At 40.7% G+C, this 26,026-nt stretch overlaps 1 protein-coding gene across 1 annotated transcript; it reads right to left on the bottom strand.

Annotated features, from left to right (window-relative positions):
- Positions 1-20,941: 20,941 nt before the first annotated feature.
- On the bottom strand, positions 20,942-21,748 carry LOC138877763 (uncharacterized). Its single transcript, XM_070157399.1, has 2 exons — positions 21,712-21,748; positions 20,942-21,420 (listed from the first exon to the last, which is right to left on the bottom strand). Exons 1-2 carry the CDS (start codon positions 21,746-21,748, stop codon positions 20,942-20,944), a joined length of 516 nt encoding a protein of 171 aa, XP_070013500.1.
- Positions 21,749-26,026: the final 4,278 nt, after the last annotated feature.

Here is a 26,026-nt window from a genome sequence, read left to right as displayed (position 1 = left end):
TACATATATATATATCTGCTCTGCCGTAGTAGGCTCGCTCATAAGCGCTCAACTGAATATGAAATCCTGATAAGGAGAATATTATAACATACAACACTAGAAAAATATACGCAATTTGCGAGACTAGCAAAATATACGTAAATTCCGGGATATGAATGTAATAACGAGATCATGCCAAATGAAAGAAGAGCTTAGCCTTAACATACCTGTTCCTAAAATTATTTGAACGAATCTGCTTCTGCGAAATATGGACGAAATTTCTTCTTGAAATCTTGAAATGAAATTTGGACGAATTTTTTGATTCTGCTTTCTAACGTTTTTGGGTTTCAAGGTCAGAATGAGATGTAGTTGGATTGAAATCTCATTTTGGTTCCATTGTTCTTGGTTTCTTTATTTGATTTAAAGAAATGCCAAATCCATTTTGGACCCTCGAGATATCAAGGAATGCTATTGAAAATCTCACTTCAAATTGGATAACCATTAGAGAAATTGGCTTGACTAGAAAAAATAATAGCGGCACTCAAGTAAGTGCTACTCTTGGAAACCATACTTGGAATATATATTTTTAAAAGTAATAATGGGTAAGGTGTTTTGTAGGCATCTGATGTAGTATTTTGAGAATGAAAAATGTCGCGTTTTTTTTTTCAAAATCCAAGAATGAAATGTGTCTTGAACTCAATGTATTAAGTTGCCACCTAATCCCAAATGACCAAGAGTCATTGATTTGGTTAGAGTCTTGCTGCCACGTAGGGGTAGGGAAATTTTAATCTTTATCCACTTATTAGATAATTAGGTAATGTCCTGTTATCCGGTAATTAATCAATTACCCGCATAATTGAGAATTATTCCCAATTACTTGAAATATTACTCACTTTTCACATACCTTATACACCTTACTATCATGGCCATGTAGTACTTTGTATGGCACTAGTCCATAAATACCGGGTATTTTTAGCTCGGGCCGTATTTTATCCCAAAATGCCAAACTTTGACAAAATTCATTTTCTTAGACTTGCTCCTCCTTTCACCTTCATGAATTTACTAATCACTTGTGAAATAGCATAATCCTTATAATTCCCAAATAATCTTTTCCTTGGACTAATGTCAATTACCTTACGACAAATTCAACGTGAAATACTACAGGGTGCAACACCGTCGTAACTTATTACTGCAAAGCATAACATCACCGTAATGTTATACTATAGGGTGCAACACTGTCGTAACTTATTACTACGAAGCGTAACATCTCCGTAATATAATAATGCTGGGTAGAACACTTAATACTGTAGGACGTAACATCATCGTAATATATTACTGCAGAGGGTAGCACCATCGTAACATATTACTGCAGAGCATAACATTGTTGTAATATAATACTGCGAGACGTAATATTGACGTAATATTGTGGGGTGTAAAATCTCTCCCCAACCGGAATATAGTCCAAACTCCCCACACTCACTGCCTTCCTACTCAAGGCATCTGCCACCATATTGGCCTTTCACGGATGGTACAAAATGGTAATATCATAATTCTTTAGCAACTCCAACCATCTCTGCTGCCTCAAATTGAGATCCTTCTGCTTGAACAAGTTCTGGAGGATACGATGATCAGTAAACACCTCACAAGACACACCATACAAATAATGCCTCCAAATCTTCAACGCGTGAACAATGGCAGCCAACTCCAAATCATGAACAGGGTAGTTCTTCTCATGGGGCTTCAACTGACGAGAAGCATAATCAATAACTCTACCCTTCTGCATCAATACATACCCAATACCAACTCTCGAAGCATCATAATACATGGTATATGAACCTGAAGCTGATGGTAAAACTAACGCTGGAGCTGTGGTCAAGGCAGTCTTGAGCTTCTGAAAGCTCTCCTCACACTCATACGACCACCTGAATAGAGCACCCTTTTGAGTCAAATTGGTCAAGGGCGATGAGATAGATGAGAATCCATGAACAAGCCGGCGATAATAACCTGCCAAACCAAGGAAGCTGTGAATCTATGTGGCTGAGGATGGTCTAGGCCAACTCTGAACCGCCTCTATCTTCTTTGGATCAACCTGAATACCCTTACTGGACACCACGTGCCCCAAGAAAGCCACTGAACTGAGCCAAAACTCATACTTGGAGAACTTTTCATAAAGCTTCTCCTCCCTCAATCTCTACAACACAACTCTCAAATGCTCCGCGTGCTCCTCCTGACTACGCGGGTATACCAGAATATCATCAATTAAAACTATGACAAACGAGTCAAGATAAGGCCAAAACACGATGTTCATCAAATGCATGAACGCTGCTGGGGCATTGGTCAGCCCAAAAGACATCAACAAGAACTCATAATGAACATATCTGGTCCTGAAAGCCGTCTTAATAATATCCGAGTCCCTGATCTTCAACTGGTGATAACCTGAACGGAGATCAATCCTAGAGAACACCCTCGCTCCCTGAAGCTGGTCAAATAAATCATCGATACGAGGCAAAGGATACTTGTTCTTAATTGTAACATTGTTCAACTGCCTCTAATCAATGCACATCCTCATAGTGCCATCCTTCTTCTTCATAAATAGAACAGGCGTACCCCAAGGCGACACACTAGGCCGAATGAACCCCTTATCAAGGAGTTCCTGAAGCTGGTTCTTTAATTCTTTCAACTCCGCTGGTGCTATACGATATGGTAGAATAGAAATAGGCTTAATGCCTGGTACCAGATCAATACCAAAATAAATATTCCTTTCCGGTGGCATGCCCGGCAGGTCTGCAGGAAATACATCAGGAATATCTCTCACAATAGGAACAAAATCAATACTAGGAATGTCTCTACTGACATCCCTCACAAAGGCTAAGTAAGAAAGACAATCATTCCAAACCATACGTTGGGCCTTCAAGAATGAAATTACCCTACTGGGAAGATAATCAGTCAAACCTCGCCACTCAATCCATAGCACACCCAGCTTAGCCAATGTCACTGTCTTAGCATGACAGTCCAAAATAGCATGACACGGAGATAGCCAATCCATGCCCAATATAACATTGAAGTCTACCATACATAACAACAAAAGATCCACTCGGGTCTCCAGACCCCCATAGTCACCACACATGACCGATACATACGGTCTACAACACCAGTATCGCCCACTAGAGTAAATACATGAACAGGTGAAACAAAAGACTCACAGGGCGTATCCAAAGTCACTCAAAAGTATGATGACACATAAGAATAAGTGGAACCGGGATCAAATAATACAGAGGCATCTCTGTGGCAGACTGAGACAATACATGTGACACAGCATCTGAAGCAATAGCATCGGGTCTAGCTGGGAGAAAATAGAAACGGGCCTGATCGCCACCTGATCGACCTCCCCTCCAGGGCGACCCCTAGCTGACTGACCTCCACACCTAGCTGACTGGATGGGTGGTGGTAAAGTAACTAGTGCTGAAAGCGATGGCTGACTCCTCTACTGAGATGAACCCCCAAGACAATGACGACACTGCCTCTACATATGACCCAACTCTCCACACTCATAGCAACTCCCAGGCACTGGAGATAGGGACTAAAGGGAACCCCTAGCACCAGAATGACTAGCAGATGCACCTGGCATAGAAAAGCCCTGAACTGATGGAGCACGGGACGAACTCTAGGCTGGAAAGGCACTGAGTGATGATTGGCCCTAATGAGAACTATGACCCGATGACGCCCCACAATAACCTAGATGAGCTGACTGAGCATGCCTAAATAGACGACCTCTATCGTGCTGAAACTGACCCCTCGAAGGAGCACCACCATAACTACCAAATCCCCGAGGCCTCTTGGCCTCCCTCTTATCTCCCTCCTGGCGACGAACTGACTCAATCTTGCGAGCAATATCAACAACCTCCTCAAAGGTAGCACCAGACACCCTCTCCCTGGTCATGAGAATACAAAGCTAATACATGAGGCTATCAATGAACCTCCTAATACTCTCTCTCTCTCTGTAGGAACCAACCAAACTGCATGTCGAGCTAACTCCGAGAACCTCAACTCATATTGCATCACAGTCATCTCTCCCTAACGCAACCACTCGAACTGCCTGCACAGCTTTACTTTGCGAGATTGTGGCACATACTTCTCCAAAATGAGAATGGACAACTGCTGCCAGGTAAGGGGTGCTGCACCAACAAGCCTACGCCTCTCACAAGCCTCCCACCAAGTGAAGGCAGCTCCAAAAAACTGAAAAGTAGTGAAAGCGACCCCGCTGGTCTCCAGAATACCCATTGTACGAAGAATCCTCTAATACTTGTCCAAGAAACCCTGAGCATCCTCGCCCTCTGCACCATTGAAAGTTGGAGGCTGAAGTCTACCAAACCTCTCCAACCTGTGTTGCTCGTCCTCTAGCATAGCAGGAGTTATATAGTCCTGAACAGCTGCAACCGGCTGGGTTGGAGGTACCCCCGGTGTCTAAAGTCCCTACATGACCTGCTCAGGTGTGCGAGCGGTGGGAGTCTGAGTGCCTCCCCCAGCCTAAGAAATAGTTGCGGCTGTAGTAACTGAGACCGCCTGAGCTAGGCCAATGCATACTAATAGAATCTGAGCCAGGGCCTTCTGAAGACCTAAAATCACAATGGGCATAGCTGGTGCCTGAGCTGGTGCTGCTAGAGCGTCCATACCTAGGACCTGATCCTGAACTGGGACGGCTGGTAGATCTGCAGGTGCTGCCCTAGCTGTTGTGCGGGCTACACCCCTGCCCCTACCGCGACCTCGACCGCGTCCTCGGCCTCTGATGGCTACAACTGGTGGTACTAGTGGTCGTCCATCCTGACCGGTAGCACGTGTCCTTGATCGAGGCCAACCCTGCACTACTATTGAGTAGCGAGAGAGGTCGAAGTAGCTTTTACCCGATTAAGGTCGGGATCGATTTCCACAGGGAGCTAGATATTGGAGTCGGGTGTCTATCTAAAGCGGAGTTGTGTATTTGCTCTTAATTGCACTTCTACACATTTTTGGTTTGAGTTATAATTCTAATTTTATAAAACTACAATGCTCAATTAAACTAAATATAGTTAAGGTTAAACTATTGCGAGTTGTTCAAATGATTAAAAGGCACTAGGGTAGTGACTTTCACCTAGGTGGTCAATTGACGGATTCTTGAGTCTAAAGCTAGACTATCACATTTGGGGAGTATGATATAACCATTGCACGATTCTACTCACTCTACACCTCTCGGTAGTTCGAGTGATTTTGGCCGAATTGACTTTCTCAAGACCGATTGGGTATGCAAATGTGTGCAAGCAATCAAGGTTCAAGTCAGGTATTACTATCTCTAGGTTTAACCCTTTAATTGGGGCTATCAATCTCTTAAGTACGTCCCAATTCCTTGTTGGACTAATTTCATGGATTTAGGCTCTCTTTCTCAAGAAGAGCTAAAGTCTACTAGGCATAAACTAGTGTTTCCAACCACTAATTCACAATTAAAACCCTAAATTAGCCCAAATATCAAACACCCATAGACAATCAAGAATCAAAACACAAGACCCATCAATTACCCATACTAGGGTTGAGCCACAACCATAGCTAATGGGTCTAGCTACTCATAATTAGAGCAGAAAACAAAGAAATAGATGAAGAAAAACTCATAATAATTAATTGCTAAATTAAACTTGAAGATTCAATGTTGAAATTATGCTAAAATTACTCAAAATAGGTAAGAGGGACAAAGTCACGAGCGCAACTCTCAGTACAAAACTATCTGATAACCTAAAAATGGGAAAAGAATCTATTTATACTAGGCTGAAAATTTTGGACAAAAATACCCCTGCGGGGCTAGTGCGGACCGCACAAAATCGAGTGTGGCCGCACTAAGGCTCTGGGCTTGAATAATTAGCTCTCTAAACTTGGGCAATACGGACCGCACGAAATTGAGTGCGGCCGCGGTGGCTTCCATTGCAGTACGCACAAATAGGACAGCGGACCGCGTTGAGCTTCAACCTCCAAAACATTACCTCTCTGAACCTTGGCTTCGCGGACCGTACGAAATGGAGTACAGCCGTGGTGAACTCAATGCGGATCGCACAAAACCCTTTGCGGCCGCATTGCCTTTTGGCCTGAAAAGCAACCTTTCTGAACTTCACTTGTGCGGACCGCACAGAATGGTGTGCGACCACATTGGACCTGTTTGACTGAGCTTTGTCTTATATTGGTACTTGTGCAAGTTTCACTCCTTTTTGAGCTGGTTTTTGACACTTTATTGATCAAATCTGCAATCAAGCACTACTTGTGAGCCTTTGGGACTATTTTGTACACATTTCTAATCAAAACTTAAGCAAAAAGGAGCGTAAAATGCATCATATTCCCTAGTTATCAACTCCCCCAAACTTAAGATTTTGCTTGTCCTCAAGCAAACAAAATAAGACCCATTCCTTAAGAGAAAATCTAAGAAAATTCAGCTGTCCTAAAGTGACCTCATCTAGCATCAATTGGAACTAACAATTTCCCTCAATACAAATGAATCATTAACAATATTTACTCTTTTAAACACCATGGATTAAGTGCGACATAAAAGCATCAAAAGTTGACTCAACACATCGAAGAACTCTTTCTGTTAATTTGTTCATTGTGGAACCCAAACTTACACATCCTCAATTCTCCCTAAGCAAACCTCACCTTTTAGGATAGTGGCACTCAGAACGAGGTTAATGGAAACGCACTCATCCCTCCTAAGGAAAAGTCACAAGTCCGGCTCTAAGTACCATATGCTTGCCCCTTATATGAGTCAGCACTAATGTAAGCTTCATTCAATTAAAGATCATATAAGGCTTTTGTGGAGACATAATGAAGGCTTTTGGTTCAGGGTAGGAAATGTTTGGTCTAAGCAGGTTCCATCTTCCCTTAATCACTTCTTTTGTTTCATTTTGGTAACACATTCACTTGACTTTTTAAGTCATTTCACTTCTTTTTAAGGGGTTAGAGAGACACACTGTCACTCTTTCTTGTTCATTTTAACTCTTTTCTCCTTTTACAACTTTCCACATCTTTCATTTTTTGCTTTTCTTGAATCCCTTTTATTCATTTCTATATTGAACATTGTTTTTGTCTTTTTGCTTTTCTTTCTTTTTCATTGCCTTTTCTTTTCTTTATTTTGTGCCTTTTTACCACTTTTTTGCAATCCTCGTCTCTCCCCCCAAACTTATACTTTTGCCATGTGCTAAGAAAAGATCGGGTGTCAAGAGAGGGTATCTTTTAGAACGGGTAAAGGCTTGTATTATGGTTCTGGAAGGAAAAAGGTCTAAGGCTAAAAAGGGTTGACTAGGGATTTTATCATTGTTAGGCTATGGAAGTGTTCAGCTATCATTTGGATCAAGGAGAGCCTATAATCATTTCTCAAGTCAAATTACACTTAGGATTTTACCTCGACAAACATTCAGGACATGTTCTAGACCAGTGGCTTGGGACTTGGACTTACAATGCAAATTTCTCACCACACAAGCTATGGGATCGCTAAAGACACAGAGTCGGAGGCCCACAATAACCTTAGATAAGATTTGAGCATACAATGGTACCGAAAAACCACTTGATGATTATCGGCCAACACAAGAGTCTCAAGGTCACAACTTTCACCATCTTATGCACAACAATTTGTTTTTGACCATAAGATCAAAGGCAAATGTGCTAGGCCCAAGTGAAGCTTTGCGTGAGGCACCCTTTCCACTAACTACTAGAAAGCAAAAAGAATGGAAAAATAGACTCAAACCCTTAAGAAGGTAGTCATACCATCCATCATCGGGAAGAGCCACCCGGTTCACACAAATTCTACCTTTGGAAAGAACTATGGCATTAAAAAAGCCAAAGGCTTATTGCAAAAATCCAAAACAAGAAACTATGAACACAAATAAGAACCTAAGAAAGAAAACTTGCGGAAAGTAAAATGAATATTTACAAGAGGTGGTTTAATCAAATATACAATAAGGGAGATGAATATATACAATGTAACATAACTTTTATATACAGACCCAAAGTAAAAAGTACGAAAAATGTAATGAAGTGCTAAAATTATATACATACCAAAGATGAAAACGAAATAAAGAAATAATAAAAGTTGTCATATATATATACAGTCATCCATATCAAATCAAATAGGGCCTACCACCTCAAATGAAAGCTGGTATTGTCCTCAATGCCAACTAAACAAAATAAGCACCAAAAATAGAGGAAAGAGGATACAGAAACTCCCTATGGGTTGTCTATCTGCATGGGGTCCTAAGTGGTCCCTGGATCCTCAATATGCTCGGGAACCTGAGACTTTCTCCCTGTGACCTGTGGCTCTGCTGCTGGGACCTGGGCCTGGACCTGGACAGGCTCCTGGGTAACATCCTGTGGCTGACTGGAGGAAGTCTCCGGTGGGTCTGCCAACTGGATAACTGCATCATCTGAACTGGAAATCATCCTCTTCCTCTTGGGAGCCCTCTGGGACTGCTCTGGCTAGGGATAGGCTGTTGGCACAGGGTCATGTAACAATAAATCCGAAGGCAGGTGATCTGCCTTCAACCTGTCAACCTCAACCCGCAACTCCTTTACAGAATCCTTGGAAGCCCGAGTCTTCCTCATCTTCTTAGCCTCCCTAGCAAGCTCCTTGAGAGCTTTCCCATGAGAATCTATAGTCTTTGTAAGCACTTTTTGAGGATCAAGGATCTTCTTCTGGTTGTCCAGAATATCCTTGAGGGCATCTTCAATAGACTGTGGGACCTGTGGAGGCGGAGGTGCCGACTGAGCTGTCATGGTAGAAGATAACACAGACAGCTTAGAAGTAGTTGTCTGCATCCAGTTGTTAATGCTAGTGAGGGCCTAGCTTAGACGGTGGGTTGTCAATGGATAGGCAGTGGTAGAGGGAATGTCAGGATCTATGGAGGTGGATGGACCAGGGGCAAGTCTACTGAAGTAGAGGCAGGCTACTAAGTAGTCACTACCACTACTGGCTCTTCAGACTGGCCAGCTAAAGTAGTGGATTTTCCTTTGGAGCTCTTGCCCTTGGGGTTGTCATCACTCTGTAGGCTATACCACGAGAAATGTGCCTTTGCTTTTACCTTCACATCAAATCCCCGCTTCTCCACACTGAGGTTCTCGAAGTACATTTTCAAGAAGTTGGGGAATAGGTAGGACTTGTCACCCTCACTCACCACTCGTGAAATAACCCGGGACATCACATTCTCGACATTGATCGGCTACCCTGCCATGATTGATTCAACTAAGACCGCCTAGTGAAGTGGGAGTGAGTTGTCATGGGTGGTAGGATCTAGCCTGCTGCACACGAATGTTTCCCACCCTCTTGCCTCAAAATTCAGTATCCTCCTCAATATTTTTACCCCTATAGTCAGCCAATCGGGAGTGGTACCTGGGATTGCCAAGTACTCCACCAACCACGAACGGGCCTCTTCACCCAATTTCATCTTGTCAAGGTACAGGGACTCATCCTCCTCTATGAAACCCAAATAGTCATTGATTGTCTTGCCATCAAACTTCACTGTCAAGTTCTGGACTTTGGTGACCGTGGTACCCTTTTTTATGTGGACCACGATGGTGTAGAATTCTTTCACTAAATGCTCATTTACATCATCCACTTTCCCGATAAAGTAGTCCCATTTAGCGCTATAATTGAATTGCCTCAACACATTTGGATTGTGAGGCAAAAGATCCCAGGTAATGTTTTTTTCTCTCCGGAATCAACCTCTTCTCTGGCCACCACTCTCTGAACTTGTGGTAGGCAATCTCACTGACGAACCGGTCCTCCCATGCCTCCGGGTTCCTAGTCCGCTCAACCCCGCATACTTGGGGCTCACCCCCTTATGCTTCTTCCCCCTCCTCTGGTACTGCATCTTCTCCGGATAATGAGGCTGTGGGAAAGGTGGAGTACTCATCTCCACTGCCGTTAGCTGAGCCTTTAGACGACTCAGAAGATACATGAACTGAAGCTTGGGTAGTGGGGGATGATGGGGGTGTATATCTCAATCTGTTTCTCTCCGGCCAGTCAGCAATGTACTCTGGCACGGAGTTTGATGATGCCTCTCGGGAGGGCTCGTACTCACTCCTCGACTGATCAATAGCCCTATCAGCAGCTCTGATGATTTTTCTTGTGTTTTTTATGTTTTGTCGGGCTTGGGGGGTCAACTTTATCATCTTTTGTTTCCCACCCTGGGAGGACTCTCCCCTTCTTGGTTGTTTACCACCTTTGCCTCGTGATTTCACCATTGTCTGCAAACAACATTCATTAGACTTGTTAGTATCAAGAAAAACATTGTAAGTCAAAGTTGCAGAAAAAATGTTGCAGACGGTTCACTTGTTGCAGAGTGCGGACCGCACAAAATGCAGTACAGTCGCAAAGAGGCCAATGCAGATCGCACAAAATGGAACTGTGGTTCGCACAGAGGTAGGGTTCAGACTACCCACTCTCTGAATAAATGCATCACGGACCGCACAAAATGCCATTGCGGTCCGCATTAAGGCACCACAGACTGCACAAAATGCAATGCGACCGCGGTCCTCACTTATCAGAATGCAGAACATTGTTCACCGCGGTTCGCATTAAATGGCATTGCGGACCGCACAAGGGGCACCGCGGTCCGCACTGAGTACAAAAAAACAGCACCAACCTAAAGTTTATGAGATGTTAAATTGAAGTCCATTTTTTCACCAACTGAAGGGTCCCTAAGTGTTGATACAGTCATTTTAACTACCTAAACTAATTTTAAACAACGATTAACTAACCTAAGCTACCATCTTGAAAGAAATACGGTAAAGCTACTAAGAAGAACAAAGAAAAACAAAAAAAATTAAAAGAAAATAAAAAAATTAAAAAATTAAAAAGAAGTTAAAGTTACCAGATGTGAGAAATACTGAAGATAGATGATTCCTAGCAGTTATTTATGAGCAAGAAAGAAGATGAATAGTGAAATTTTGAGTTCTAAGAGTGAAAAGTTCGAAAAGTTGAAAAGGAGGGCCTCAGGTCCTATTTATAGAAAACGGTCCTGGAGCCCATCTCACCTACCCACCTCGGACCGCACAAAATGGTACCGTGGTCCGCATTGCTCAAAATCATAGGACTCAGACTAGGAAACCACTGCAGTCCGCACAAAATGTACTGTGGCCGCAGTAGACCACCATGGACCGCACAAAATGCAATGCGGCCACGGTGGTAAACTTTAGAGAACCTCCCCTTTTGCTCATTCATCAGTGCGGCCCGCATTGATTTCTTGCCCCCGCACTGAGGTCTTTGCGGCCGCACAAAATGGCAGTGCGGTCCGCATTGACAGTCTTTAGAGAGTAGTCATTTTCCAACTTTTTTCTGCACTGCATCAGTACAATCCTACAGCATCTCACAACCAGTTAGTCCAAAAATAAATCCTACACTACAATGAAAATCAAAGAAAAACAAGAAGAAAAATACATGGGTTGCCTCCCAAGAAGCGCCTGATTTAACGTCGCGGCACGACGTAGGTTACCATCAAAACATTTGAGATAAAGAAGTGTCACCACGTGGCTGTCATCAATTTTTCCCAAGTAATGCTTGACCCTATGCCCATTCACTCTGAAAACTTCCCCATTTTGTTCTTCAAATCAATTGCACCAAACAGGGTCACACACACCACTTCAAAAGGTCCACTCTATTTTGACTTAAGCTTTCCCGGAAACAGACGTAATCGAGAGTTGAACATCTGGAATATTCATTTGGATTAGCATTGGTATTGCGGCCTCTACATTGTCCTTGAGGTTCAAGAGGCACCTCATCTTGTTCAATATCATCTACCTCCTACCCCACAATCACATTTCCAAGAGGGCCATTAGCGTTGTTCAATGCCATATTGGTACCTGAGTAGTAACACAAACAAGTAAGTAACAAGGAAGGAAAGAAGAACAATACACAAAACTAACTAAATAGATAGCCAAAACCGTTATCTTCCCAGCAACAGCGCCAAAAAGTGATCGTAGCCTACTCTGCACCACTAAAAATTAGCGATAGAGAGTCACAATAGCTTTTACCCGATTTTCTGTGGGGATCGATTTCCACAGAGAGCTAGAAAGGGAGTCAAGTATCTATTTAGGTTGGGATTGCGTATTGGTTCCAAATTGCACTTCTATTCATTTTTGGGTTTTCTTTTATAATTCTACTATTATCAAACTATAAATTATAATTGCAACTAGATTAAGCTAAGAGTAAAATGCTACAAGTTGTTCAAATATTCTAAAAGGCACTAGGGTAGTGACTTTCACCTAGGTGGCCAATTGACGGGTAATTACGTCTAAGACACAATTGACATGATTGGGGAATATGTTATAACCGTTGCTCGATATTACTTATTCTCACACCTCTCGGTAGAAAGAATGATTTTGCCCAATTGACTTTCTCAAGACCAATTGGGTATGCATATTTGCTCAAGCAACTAAGGTTCAAGTCGGGTATTACTCTCTCAAGGTTTAACCCTTCAATTGGGACTATCAATTCTATTAAGTCCGTCCCATTTCCTTGTTGGATCAATTTCGGAGACTTTGGCTCTCGTTTTCAAGAAGAACCTAAGTCAACGTAGCACAAACTAGTGTTTGCAACCACTAAATCAGTAATTAAACCATGAAATTGACCCAAATAGCAAACACCTATAGTCAATCTAGCCCTAAATTGTAACACCCATCAATTACCCACACTAGGGTTGAGCCACAACTCTAGCTAATGGGTATAGCTACTCATACTTGAAGAGAAAAATAGAGAAATAAATAAAGATGAACACATATTAATTAATTACTGAGCCAAATACAAAGATTCAATGATAAAAAGTAAGTAAAAATGCCCAAAATGGCTACAAGATACGTTCTCACGAGCGCAACAGCTATCCTAAAATGTCTGATGCCCTAAAAATGGGAAAAAGGATCTATTTATACTAAGCTAGAAAAACTGGACAAAAATGCTCCTGCGAGGTTAGTGTGGATCGCACAAAATAGTGTGCGGCCGCACAAGGCTCTTGAACTTGAAAACTTGGCTCTCTGAACTCAGGCTCCGCGTACCGCACAGAATGGACCACGGCCGCGGAGGCTTCTAGTGCAGTCCGCACAAACTTGACCGCGAACCGCACAGCCTTGAAAGCTCCAACTTCACCCTCTCTGAACCTTGGCTCTGCGGACCACACAGAATGGTAGTGCGACTCGCATTGCCTTCAGTGCGGACCGTACAAAACCTTCTGCGGCCACACTGCCTTAATGCCTGAAGTACCAGCTCTCTGAATCTCCCTAGTGCAGACCGCACAAAGTGTAATGTGGCCGTACTAGGCCTGTTTTTCCTGTGTTTGTCTTGTCTTTGGTACTTATGCAAGTTTCACTCCTTCTAAGCTGATCTTTGACATTTTGACACTTTATTGCTTAAACCTACAATCAAGCACAACTTATGAGCCTTTTGGGACTATTTTGTATGAATTTATAATCAAAGCGTAAGCAAGAAAGAGTATAAAATGTGGCAAAATCCCTAGTTATCATTAAGGTGATTCAGGATAGACTCCGTACAGCCCATTCCAGGCAGAAGAGTTATGCGGATCGGAAGATTCGTGATGTTTCTTATATGGTTGGAGAGCGGGTTCTACTTTGGGTTTTGCCTATAAAAGGCATTATGAGATTTGGGAAGAAGGGGAAATTGAGTCCGAGGTTTATTGGCCTTTTTGAGATATTGAGGCGTGTTGGGGAGGTTGCTTATGAGCTTTTCTTACCTCCCATCTTGGCAAGAGTTCATCCGGTATTTCATGTTTCTATGCTCCGGAGGTATCATAGTGATCCATCACACGTGTTAGATTTCAGCTCAGTCCAATTGGACAAGGATCTATCTTATGTTGAGGAACCAGTGGCAATATTGGACATGCAGGTTAGAAAGATGAGGTCAAAGAACATTGCATCAGTGAAGGTGCAGTGGCGGGGTCAGCCGGTCGAGAAGGTGACTAGGGAGATCGAACAGGATATGCGCAGCCATTACCCTCATCTATTCACTGCTTCATGTATATCTCTATGCTCGTTCGAGGATGAACGAATGTTTAAGTATGGGAGGATTTAATGACCCAATCGTCGTTTTAAGAATTTACGCCCCGATCCCCTATTAACTGCTTTTCCAGTGTTTATTTCCGCTATTTTGATTTACCAGGATGTTCGGTTTTGAGTTTCGAAGAGTTTTGGGACACTTAATCCCTAAATGAGAGCTTAAGTTTTGGAAATTTGATCGTAGTCGGAACAGTGTGATGACGGCCTTGGAATAGAATTTTGATGGTTCTGTTAGCTCCGTTAGGTGATTTCGGGCTTAGGGGCGTGTTCGGATTGTGTTTTGGAGGTTCGTAGCTAATTTAGGCTTGAAATGCCAAAAGTCAAATTTTGAAGTTACTGGATCGATATTGATATTTTGATCCGAGGGTCGGAATGGAATTACAGAAGTTGGAATAGCTCCGTAGTATTGAATGTGACATGTGTGCAAAATTTCAGGTCATTCGGACGAGGTTTGATAGACTTTTTGATCGAAAGCGTAAATTGAGAGTTTTTGGAGTTCTTAGGCTTCAATCCATGGTTAATTCGATGTTTCGATGTTGTTTTAGGTATTTTGAGGATTTTTATAAGTTTGGATAGTTGTATAGGAGTTGTTCGTATTTTTGGTTGTGGTCCCCGGGGCCTCGGGGTGATTTCGGAGAGTTGTCGGAAGAATTGGAAGTGGTTTGAAGCAGCTGAAGCTGCTGATCTCTATCATAACCACACCTGTGGTTGGGTCTCGTAGCTACGGAGCCGCAGAAGCAGCGGAGTCATCACAGAAGCGGAAAGGGGAGATGCCAGCAGGGACCGCAGAAGCGGGAGCATACCACAGAAGCAACACCTCATCTGCATAAGGTTAACCGCAGGTGCGGAAGATGGGCTTTAAGTGAAATGACGTAGATGCAACCATGTCCTCACAGAAGCGGGACCGCAGGTGCGGTCCCAGAGCCGCAGAAGCGGATTAACTGGGCAGAACATATAAATAGTTGCCTTCGCAAAATTTGAGTTATTTTGACCTCTTTTCAAACGGTGGGGAGATTTTCAAGGGAGATTTTCAGAGGAATTCATTGGTGTAAGGTTTTTGGTCCCTAAACTCGTTATTGGAGTGATTTTTATCATTATAAGCATGGAAATTTAAGGAAAATCAGTGGTAATTTGGGGGTTAGGGCTTGAATAATTAGAGACCTTTGAGTGATGATTTGAGAGACCATTTGAGGCTTGATTTTGGTACTTTTGGTATGACCGAACTCGTGAGAGTGTGAGGATTCTGGAAATGTAAATTTTACCCGATTTCGAGACGTGGGCCCGATGGGGTGTTTTGGTCATTTTACCTAATTTCGCGTATTAGCTTAGAATTAAATTGTAGAATTCGTTACTTGAAGTGTTATTTACATTATGCAATTGAATTGAATAGATTTGGGCCATTTGGAGTCGAGTAATCGTGGCAAGAGCGTGGTTTCAGGTTGATTTTGAGCTGGTTCGAGGTAAATGGCTTGCCTAACCTTGTGTGGGGGACCTTCCCCTTAGGATTTGGTATATTTGATAATTGAAATGTCTTGTACGTGAGGTTACGAGTGCGTACTTGAGCTAATTGTTGAAAATCCAATTTTCCTTAAGTAAATTCAATTTTATTCCTTTTTCCTGTTTTATACTACTTGCAATTTAGGCCTACGGTTAGCTTAGAAAAGCATGTTTAATTGACTTAATTGCTTATTTGCTTAAACTGCCTTAATTGTATTATGTGAAGCATGTTAGGTTAGAATTACCTGTTTTACTTGGTACGAATTTGAGCTTAATTGAGTATTCTCTGCGTTGTTGTTGTGTGTTTTACTTTGGGACTACGGGACGACATCCCGAGAGATCTCCTGCACGTATTTATGATTTGAGCTGAGGTGCGGGATACCGAGAGATCCCTAGCACGTATATTGAGGATACCAAGAGATCCTCGGGATACCAAGAGTTCCCTAGAATATATAGAGGATACCAAGAGATCCTCGGGATACCAAGAGATCCCTGGAATATATTGAGGGTACTAAGAGATCCTCGGGATACTGAGAGATTGCCGGTGATTATCCTTGTGAAAAGTGGTATCTCCTTGTGATTGTTTTTGTCTTTGTTCCAGTTATTGAATTCCTTATTATCCTGTATTAAATTCTTATTGTTAGATTTCAACTGTTCTGCTTATCTTATTCTGCCATCCCTTATATTTTTATTTAATCTCAATAGGGCCCTAACCTTCCTCGTCACTACCTGACCGAGGTTAGGCTTGGCACTTACTAAGTACCGTTGTGGTGTACTCATGCCCTTTATGTGCATATTTTTCATGTGCAGATCCAGGTACCTCCACTCAAACTTATCACGCTTGATACAAGGCATTCGTAGAGACTTCGAGGTATATCTGCCACATCCGCAGACCGAAGAGTCCCTTTCTACTCTACTTTTTGTATTATCTCTTCCGTACTTTGTGTCTTTGTTAGATATTCTGGAGTTAGACGTTCGTAGACTTTCAAAGGCTTGAGATCATGAGATTCCGGGTTTTGGGAAATGTATTTAGCTTTCGAGAGTTGATATTGTGTATGCCAAGCGACACTTTATATTACTGTTTTATTTCGCTACTTCGGTTTTAAATTATTTCTTCCGCAAATTGGTTTATTTTTTGCATTGTTAGGCTTACCTAGTCGTAGAGACTAGGTGCCGTCACGATGGTTCATGGAGGGCGAACCGGGGTCGTGACAGTGACTGTTTCACTTTTCTTTTTTCAGCAACCATAGGAACTGTTGAAGAGATTCCCAATTTTTTTGGTTGGGTAGAGAAATTGTTGACGATTGCTCCAATGGAGGTTAGATCTTGTAAATACCTTTCAAACAGGTTTGGTTGGAAGGTTAAGACTCATGATAAAAACTTTACTTTTTTCTTTCTACTTTTGTTCACTCTTCCTTTAGAATGTATTTGACCCTTCTTTTTATCAGGGTTTCCTATTCGTGGTGTAAGTGCCGAGTCAATCACAGCTTCCAAACTTTCTTTGGCAAGATCTCAGAAGATAATCTTGAGTTCTTTATCGAATAGGAAAGTTGATGCACCCCATGATTCTGAGGAGGAAGAGGAACGTGATGGAAGTTCTTTGGTTAGAAGGCTGCGGGCTAGAAGATGCGTCATTTCGGATGACGAAGTTACTCCTCCTCATTCTGTACCTATGGCCGAGACTGTTGAATCTACTTTAGTGAGTTCTGACAAAGAAATTCCCATGGCTGCCCGTGATTCTAATGAACAACGTTTTTCACGTGGGATGAAGGTTTTGACATAGTGTCTGAGGAAGCACCTCTTGCCTCTTTCCCCGTATCTGTTTCAGTGGAAAACCCTTTGCCTGTTCTTACCGCTGTTGTTTCTGCTCCGACTCAAGCTATTATGACTTCCTCTACAGTCCCCACTACTACTATTTCTCACACTGAAGTTGGTTCTTCAAGTGGAAGTAGATGATAAAGCAAATTACCATTGAAGTCCCTGACGATGGTAGTATTTTGAAGAAGTCGGGCCCGGCTGACGTATGGTTGAACCCTTGATTGGTCCAGTTGAAAAGTCCAAGCTAGAAAGTCATAGTTCTTTGACTTGGATAAATGATATGGTGCAGTCATCACTGAAGGTATTAATTTCCTTTCATGTTTTATTCCATTCTCCTTTTGCTAAGATTATTACCTTCTTTTTTTTAGATCAATCTCATCGATACGGAGATGATGAAAAGGGTTTCCCATACAGAGCAATTGATGCATGATTACCAAATTGAGGCAGACAATTGGAAAGAACAATATGAAAGTCTTCAGCTTGAGATGAAAGTTTTAGAAGAAAGCAAATGTACCTTAGAGCAGCAGTATCAGAATCGGTAGTTGAAAAAGCTTCTTCCAACCAGGCGGGCAAGGATAAGAATCTCCTTAAGTCTTCTTTTGTTGAACAACTCTCCAAAGCTACTGAAGATATCAGAGGCCTTAAACCTTAATGAGAAAGAAGTTTATACTGGTGAGCTTATTCAAACACTCACGTAGGCCCAAGAAGATCTCCGAGTGTCTTCTGACAAGGTTAAGTTTTTGGAGAGTTCATTTGCCCCTTTATAGTCTTCTTACGATGTTGTTTTTGCTGAGAGGGAGGAGCTCAATAGTGAAATTGACCATTGGGTAAGAGACTACGAGGCTCTTGAGGACAAGGTTGTTGTTAAAGTAAGTTGGGCTATTTTGAACACGCGCCATGATACTCTTATGGAGGTAAACCAGGAAGGTTTTAACTGGGATGCTGAGTTAGCCAAGATTAAGGAAACAATAGAAAAAACTCAGCAAAGCCAAAGTTTTTCTTCACCTATGGCTGATACTCCCGAAAATGTTGAAGTTGATCCTGGTGCGGTGGATGTCCCAGCTCCTTCAGACCAAATCGAGCCTTCTGTTGCTGATGATATCTTGAACTCTTCTTCCGAACCTGCTCCATAGTGAAAGTTTATTTATGAAGTTTGACTTCCTTTTTTGGTGGAATGTGTAGTGGTATTACCCTTGATCCTATTTGGGGGTTATGTTTTTGGTAACAATATGCCCCCAAGTCTTTTCGAGGTTTCTAGAATGATAATCAGTTTATAACTAAGTTCATACTTAGTCTTAATATTATAAAGTTTTCGTTTTAACTTAATTCTCTCGAGTTTCTACTATACTCTTTTAGTAATTTGCCTTGCTTTTTTACAAGTCCAAGGTCTTGCTTTTTAATACGTGGGTTTTTGCTTTACCCTTTTGACTTTTTTGAACTTTTAGAAATGCTTAATTAACTTCATGAATTTTTGAATCAAACATGATTAATAAAAGAAGGCCCTTTTATATACGACACTTAATGAAGAAGACGTCTCAACTTCATAATGGTGTAAACATATGAAAGGAGAAATAGGCATACACATGTTTCTTGGAATAACTTTGATAAAGTTTTCATTCGAACTTTGTCAAGTTTAAATAACATCTTACATGTATTTAAATATCTTCTATTACTCTTCTGTAACTGTTTTCTTTACAACAGATTTGCAAAAAAAGAAAATCTAAGGGTTTCATTATGACCCATGGCTAAATACTGCCTTTAACCTAAACATTCGTGATTTTGAAATTCATAACCACGAGTGTATTCTTCACATGTTTTTGGATCAGGCTTGATCAGGCTTGCGTTTTTGGATCGTGACTTTGCTCTGAACTTGATATTTATTGAGTAGACTTTAGGCTTGACCTGAAATTTAATTGTTTCAGCCTTCTTTGCCTTCCTTGTACATATGTATATTATATAGTCCCTCAAGTGTTTGAGCTTTGAAGTATGAATCTCGAGCACTTGATTATTCCTTCCATGCGGTCCTTTTCCTGAAAAGGAAAAACATACGGGACTCGGAGGTACGATTTTAGATGAAGACTAGTTAACCCATTTAAATTTTCATCAGAATAGTTGTAACCCTAGACTGAGAATTATGTTCTTTCCACGTGTCTTTCAGGTCGTAATTCATCATTTAGTGCGGGCTAGCTTTTTGCCTATCATCTAAAATCGTTAGTAAAATTTTAATAATTCAAAAATACAAATCGTGAGTCGGGATACCTAACCATTGGTATTTCTTTTCCTTAGAAGTAGTATCTCTTCAGATGAACAACATTCCAATTTGAAGGTAGAATCTTCCCATCCAATGTTTCAAGCTCATATGCTCCTTTTCCTGCGATACTATGAATCTTGTAAGGCCCTTCCCAATTTGGACTTAACTTTCCTGCGTTGGCTACCCTCGTGGATTGGAAAACTTTCTTGAGTACGTAGTCCCCAATCTTGAAGTATCTAAGACGGTCTTTCCGATTGTAATACCGCTCAATAACTTGTTTTTGCGCTGCCATCCTTATTAATGCAGTTTCCCTCCTTTCTTCAAGTAAATCCAGGTTTATTCGCATCTCTTCTTTGTTCAATTCTTCAGTAGCTTGAGTATATCTCATACATGGTTCCCCTATCTCGACTGGAATTAAGGCTTCAGCCCCATATACAAGTGAAAATGGAGTCTCTCCCGTACTTGTTTTTGTTGTTGTTCGGTAAGCCTACAAGACTCCAGGTAGTACCTCTGGCCAATTGCCTTTAGATTCTTCTAGTATTTTCTTCAAGTTGTTGATAATGACTTTATTTGCTGATTCAGCTTGTCCATTACCCACCGGATGGTAAGTTGTTGAGGTAATCCTTTTAATTCGCCAACTTTGGAAAAATTCCGTGATTTGTGAATCTATAAATTGCGGCCGTTATCACATATGATTTATTTTGGCACCCCAAATCGGCATATGATGTTTCACCAGATGAAGTCTCTGGCCTCTTTTATCATACCTTTTTGAAAGCTCCCGCTTCTACCCACTTAGTAAAATAGTTAGTGAGTACTAATAAAAATATTTCCTTGCATTTGGCTTGTGATAGTGGACCTACGATATCCATCCCCACTTCATAAAAGGCCATGGTGCAATGATCGGATGTAATAATTTAGATGGTCGATGCATGTTGTTACAATATCTTTGGCACTTCTCATAGTTTGCCACAAAAGTTTTCGCGTCTTCTTCCATTTTTGGCCAATAATAGCCGGCTCTAATCATGTTTTTTACTAAAGATCTTCCTCCAGCATGATTTCCACAATGTCTCTCGTGTATTTCTCTCATCACATATTCCGTTTGATAAGGCCCGAGGCATCTTGCTAGAAGACCACCGAACATTTTTCGATAAAGATTGCCCTGATTTAAACAGTAACGAGTAGCTTTTTTGCGAAGTGCTTAAGCCTTTTTCTTATCTTCAGGTAATATTCCATACTGCAAAAAATTGACAATCTCATTCCTCCAATCCCAAGTTAGATTATTGTAATTTACCTCGTTTTTGTCTTGATCAAGTACTGAATGAAACAAATGAATCACGGATGATTTTCTTCATTTGTTACTTCTGCAGCATATGCAAGATTAGCTAGAGCGTCTGCCTCGGCATTTTCTTCCCTTGGTATCTGCATGTCTTTCCAAGTTTGAAATTGCCTGACCAAATCCCGTGCCTTTTCCAGGTATTGTTGCATCCTTGCCTCTCTAGTTGTATAAGTCCCCTGCATCTGGTTAACTACAAGCTGCGAGTCGCTTTTGATCACGACGTGCTCTATTCCGAGCTCTCGTGCCAATTCCAAAACTGCAATTACAGCTTCATATTCTGCCTCATTATTAGTGATTGAATGACACTTTATTGCTTGCCTTATGGTTTCACCCGTAGGTGGTACCAGGACAATGCCCAGACCTGCTCCTTTTACATTTGATGAACCGTTAGTAAATAAGGTCCATGTACCTGGATTAGATCCGTTAAATATCTGTAGTTCTTTTTCTGCTTCGAACTGTATTCCTTGGCTAAAATCTGCCACGAAATCTGCTAAAACTTATGACTTTATTGTAGTTCTAGGTTGATATGTAATGTCATATTCACTTAGTTCTATATCCCACTTGGATAATCTACCTGATAACTCTTGTTTATGCAATATATTACGTAAGGGGTAGGCGGTTACCATAGAAATGGGATGACATTAGAAATAAGGTCTTATTTTCCTAGATGTCATAATCAAAGCTAATGCAAGTTTCTCTAAATGAGGATATCGAGTCTCAGCATCTAGCAAAGATTTGCTAACATAATAAATCGGTGTTTGTTTACCTTGGTCTTCTCGAACTAATACTGCACTTACCACCATTTCTGAAACTACAAGGTAGATAAGCAATTTCTCCCCATCTTTTGGTTTGGCTAGCAATGGTGGATTTGACAGGTACGCCTTTAAGTTTTTAAGCGCTTGTTGACATTATTCAGACCATTCAAATTGGTTTTGCTTTTTTAAAGCTGAAAAGAATTTGAAGCACTTTTCTGATGACTTGGAAATAAACCTGCCCAAAGTTGCTATTCTTCCTGTCAGCCTTTGTACTTCTTTTTTGCTCGTGAGTATATCCATAATTTCTTCAATAGCTTTAATCTGCGTAGGATTTACTTCAATGCCATGGTTAGAAACAATAAATCCCAAGAACTTACCTGATGAGATGTCAAATGCACATTTCACAGGATTTAACTTCATGTTAAATTTGCAAAGAATCTGAAATATATCAGTCCAGTGTTGAATATGGTCCCCTATTTGTTGTGATTTGAGCAGCATATCATCTATATACACTTCCATGGTTTTGCCTAAGTGTTCTTGGAACATTTTGGTCACTAGCCTTTGGTATGTGGCTCCAACATTCTTTAAACCGAATGGCATGACTTTGTAGCAGTAAGTCCCCATGTTTGTGATGAAGGAAGTTTTTTCTTCATCTAGAGGATCCATTTTAATTTGATTATATTCTGAATAGGCACCTAAAAAACTTAACAATTCATGCCCTGCAGTAGCATCAATTAGTTGATCTATGTGCGGTAACGGGAAAGAATCTTTAGGGCAAGCTTTATTCAGATCAGTATAATCTACACAAACTCACCACTACCATTCTTTTTAGGTACTACAACAGTATTAGCCAACCAATCTGGATATTTTACCTCGTGGATGGACCCAATTTTTAAAAGTTTTTGCACCTCATCTTGAATCACCTGGTTCTTGAAGGAGCCTTGCTTCCTTTTCTTTTGTTTGACAGGTGGGTACGATGGATCTTCATTTAATTTGTGGGTCATTAACTCCGGTGGTATACCTGTTGTTGATACCCAATTTTTTCCTGTATTTTTTATATGCAAAACACCTTTCAAAATAGCATGTATATGCATATATAAGTATATCCCAAGGTTACATTATTTTTCTTAATTTTTCAAAGATTTTCAAATCAATTTACTGCCTAATTTTATAAAGAAAAACCCAATAATTATCCCCAAATTATCATTTTTGGTGATTTATTTATTGAATTCTCATGTTTATATTAAAATATAGCTAAGACATTTTTTACAAATTTATTTGTTTTTTTTAAGGATAAAATTGCATAATTGCAATATTAGCCATTTTTATGTTTAAATCTGTCTCATGTTTATAAAGTGGGATTCTATATTTTTAAATTGATAATTATACGTTATAAGTCATTTTAGTGCTTTTAATTTATTTTTAGAAATTTTTTAATTATTTTTTTATAAACTAAATGGGGAAAAAGGGGCTATTTAACTTATAGCCACATTTGGCCTTTTAATTTGGCTTAATTAAACCCAGTACCCAACCCAAATTAAACCAACCCAAGACCCAAGCCCAATTCTAAATCTACCCGACCCAACCAAGACTAAATCCTGGCCGTTGATCATTTTTGATCAACGGTCCAGATCCGCCATTACCAAATTAAACCAAACGACTCCCCCCAAGACCCCTCTTATTCCTCACTCAACCGACTCTCTCTTTATCTCTCTATCTCTGGTTCTCTCTAGAACCTTCCCCTTTCCCCTCCTCTCCGATAAGTTTCATCCATCTTCTCCGGCCACCTCCTGGCCTGAATCCAGGTTGGTTTCACCACCCACCAGCCTTCTATGGCTCCTCACGCTTGGTTGCTGAAGTTTCATGACTTGACCACGAAAATCTGGGTCCAGACCCTTGTTGATTCAAGTTTCACGGCCATCTCCGGCAAGCCATGTCTGTTTTGAGCCTGGCCTCGACTCCTCCTACTTAGATCCAAGCCTTTCTCACCGTTTGGGTTTCTCTGAAACCCTAACTTTTGAGGTTTTTCTGATCTCTGTAGATCTGTTCCAGATCCATGTTTTCCCTAAGCGTTTAAATGATTTTCTGATATTTCTTTCAAAAGTTTTGCTTTCAAAGCCTTTATTTTCCGATTTAGGATTTTTAGATGTTTCTCTGATTTTTCTTTTTCTTTTGTGTGCTTCTTCTACTATGTTTCTTTTACTGTGTCTCGCATGTTGTTCTTTTATTATGCTTCTCATGAGTTTCTACTACTGAAAGAGCATGCTAAGGGTCTTAGTTCCCTTTCTGAGACCTCTGAACCTGTTTCGATTAGTATCTTTTCCTTGATTGCTTGTCCTCTCATCTCTGCACTCAATTGATGGTAAAAACCCTAGAATTTGGGGGTTCATCTGAGTTTTGAGACCTTTGGCTATGTGATTTGCTTGTGCTTCATCTCTGAACTTGCTTGATTCAAAAACCCTAATCTTTTGGACCTATTTGAGTTCCTGGAGTTGTTTCATCTACTCCTTCATTAAGTTTCAAAATCATTGTTTCAATTTTGTTTCTTCATATGATTCTGACTTTTGCTAAACTCTATAAGGCCTTTTACTTGACCCCTTTTCGCATGCCTGATACTTGTGTGCTCTTTATATGAGCTGAACTTCCCTCTAAAAGGGCTTTCAATTTTTGATTAATTTCAGACTTCCTTTGTACAAGTTTGATTGATTTCTTTCCTTGTTTGCTGACTACCCTGTTACTCGACTTAAGTTAAGAAACTTTTCTCAATTTTTCTGACTTGGTTCATTCATGGAGCAGTGATTACAAAATCTCTGATCCTTGATTTACTGGCTACTAATTGATTTCTCTTACCTTATTTATGCAACCATGTATTTCAAAGCCCTGCCCCTAAAATAAACTTCTATGTATTTACCCCTAATTGCCTACTTTGCACAAGATGTTTATTTGATTTCTTTCCTTAAATAGTTTTACCTTTTGAGTCCGAATTCCTTAATTAAAGGAAGTCTTATGTTGATTGATTCTTAATTGACATCCAGTTCCTTAATTGTTTTCTTACCTTATTTCTGCCTGTTGTTCACATTATAAATACACGACTCTTCCATTAGCACACCCATCACTCATAGTCTTTCTGAACTTACACTTACATGCAATAGTATTCTCTCTTATTGTCTGCACTGTGGCCTGTTTATAAGACCTACTGCTTTCTCTATTCGTTTCTTTGAAACTGGTATGTCCTGATTTAAGCTTTAGCACCACAACAAACTATTTATTTACTGCTTTTGTATCTATGTCTACTCACTGTTTTTGTATAGTTTAACACTTACTTTAGCATGCTGATTTCTTTTTGCATGTTCTATTCTGAATCCCAAACCCCTGTCCCCTATGTGTTTGAGCTATGGTTTAAGGCATGACAATATGCAAATTATTGTCCATGAATTAAATTTGATCCCTTGGGATCCTAGCCTCTAAATAGTGTGTGCTAACAGGCTTATGGGTATGCTGGCATTCTCCATTGCTGGGCATACCCACAACCTGTCCTTGCTTCTTTTAATTTCCCTATTCCCCTTGAACCCCTTATGTGTACTTATCTGTAGCTCTTTCCCTCTCCTTTCCCCCTTTTAGAATTCTGTTTTTACACTTGCATACTCTCTTAGTCTTTAAGTTCTGCCCCTCTCTTGTGAGCCTTGCCTTGGGACCCTTTAAGCTCCCTCTGAACTTGGACACTTGAGGGCTGACCCTTCCACACTGTACTTGTCCTAATCTAATAATACATTTGGGTGTGAGCATTGCCCGGAGTCCTTTTTGAGGATCATAGGGAACTTTGACACACTCGAATGGGAGAAAGAGCTTTGGATCTTGATCTTATGGAGTTAGTTTACCTCATATTTCAGACATGAAGTCTGAATCAGGCTCTCCTTTGGTTGTATTTTTATTTACATTTTTTTGATGTATTTTACTTTATTCTGGGCTGTAATAATTTGCAATAAACTCTTGGGATGGCTAGTGAAAAGGGCGGGTAACTATGTATGCAAAGGGTAGATACCATGCCTATAGGTCATTCTAAATTTTGCAACTCTCATATAGAAATCATGCCTATAAGTCATTCTGAAATCTGCATGCATATAGAAATCATGCTTATAGGAATCATGTCCATAAGTATGGAAATCTGAATTCTGCATATGCATATAGAAAATATGCCTATAGGTCATTCTGAATCTTGTATATCCATTTTCATCTAGAAATCATGTTCATAGGTTTTAAACAATCAACTGCATATAGATATCATGTTCATGTCTTAAAACAAATTCTGCCAATTAGATATCATGT

Source organism: Nicotiana sylvestris, chromosome 9 (assembly GCF_000393655.2).
Source record: "Nicotiana sylvestris chromosome 9, ASM39365v2, whole genome shotgun sequence".
NCBI classification, from domain to species: domain Eukaryota; kingdom Viridiplantae; phylum Streptophyta; class Magnoliopsida; order Solanales; family Solanaceae; genus Nicotiana; species Nicotiana sylvestris.
Note: the sequence above shows the minus strand (reverse complement) of the source record. Positions and strands in the feature narration are given on the sequence as shown.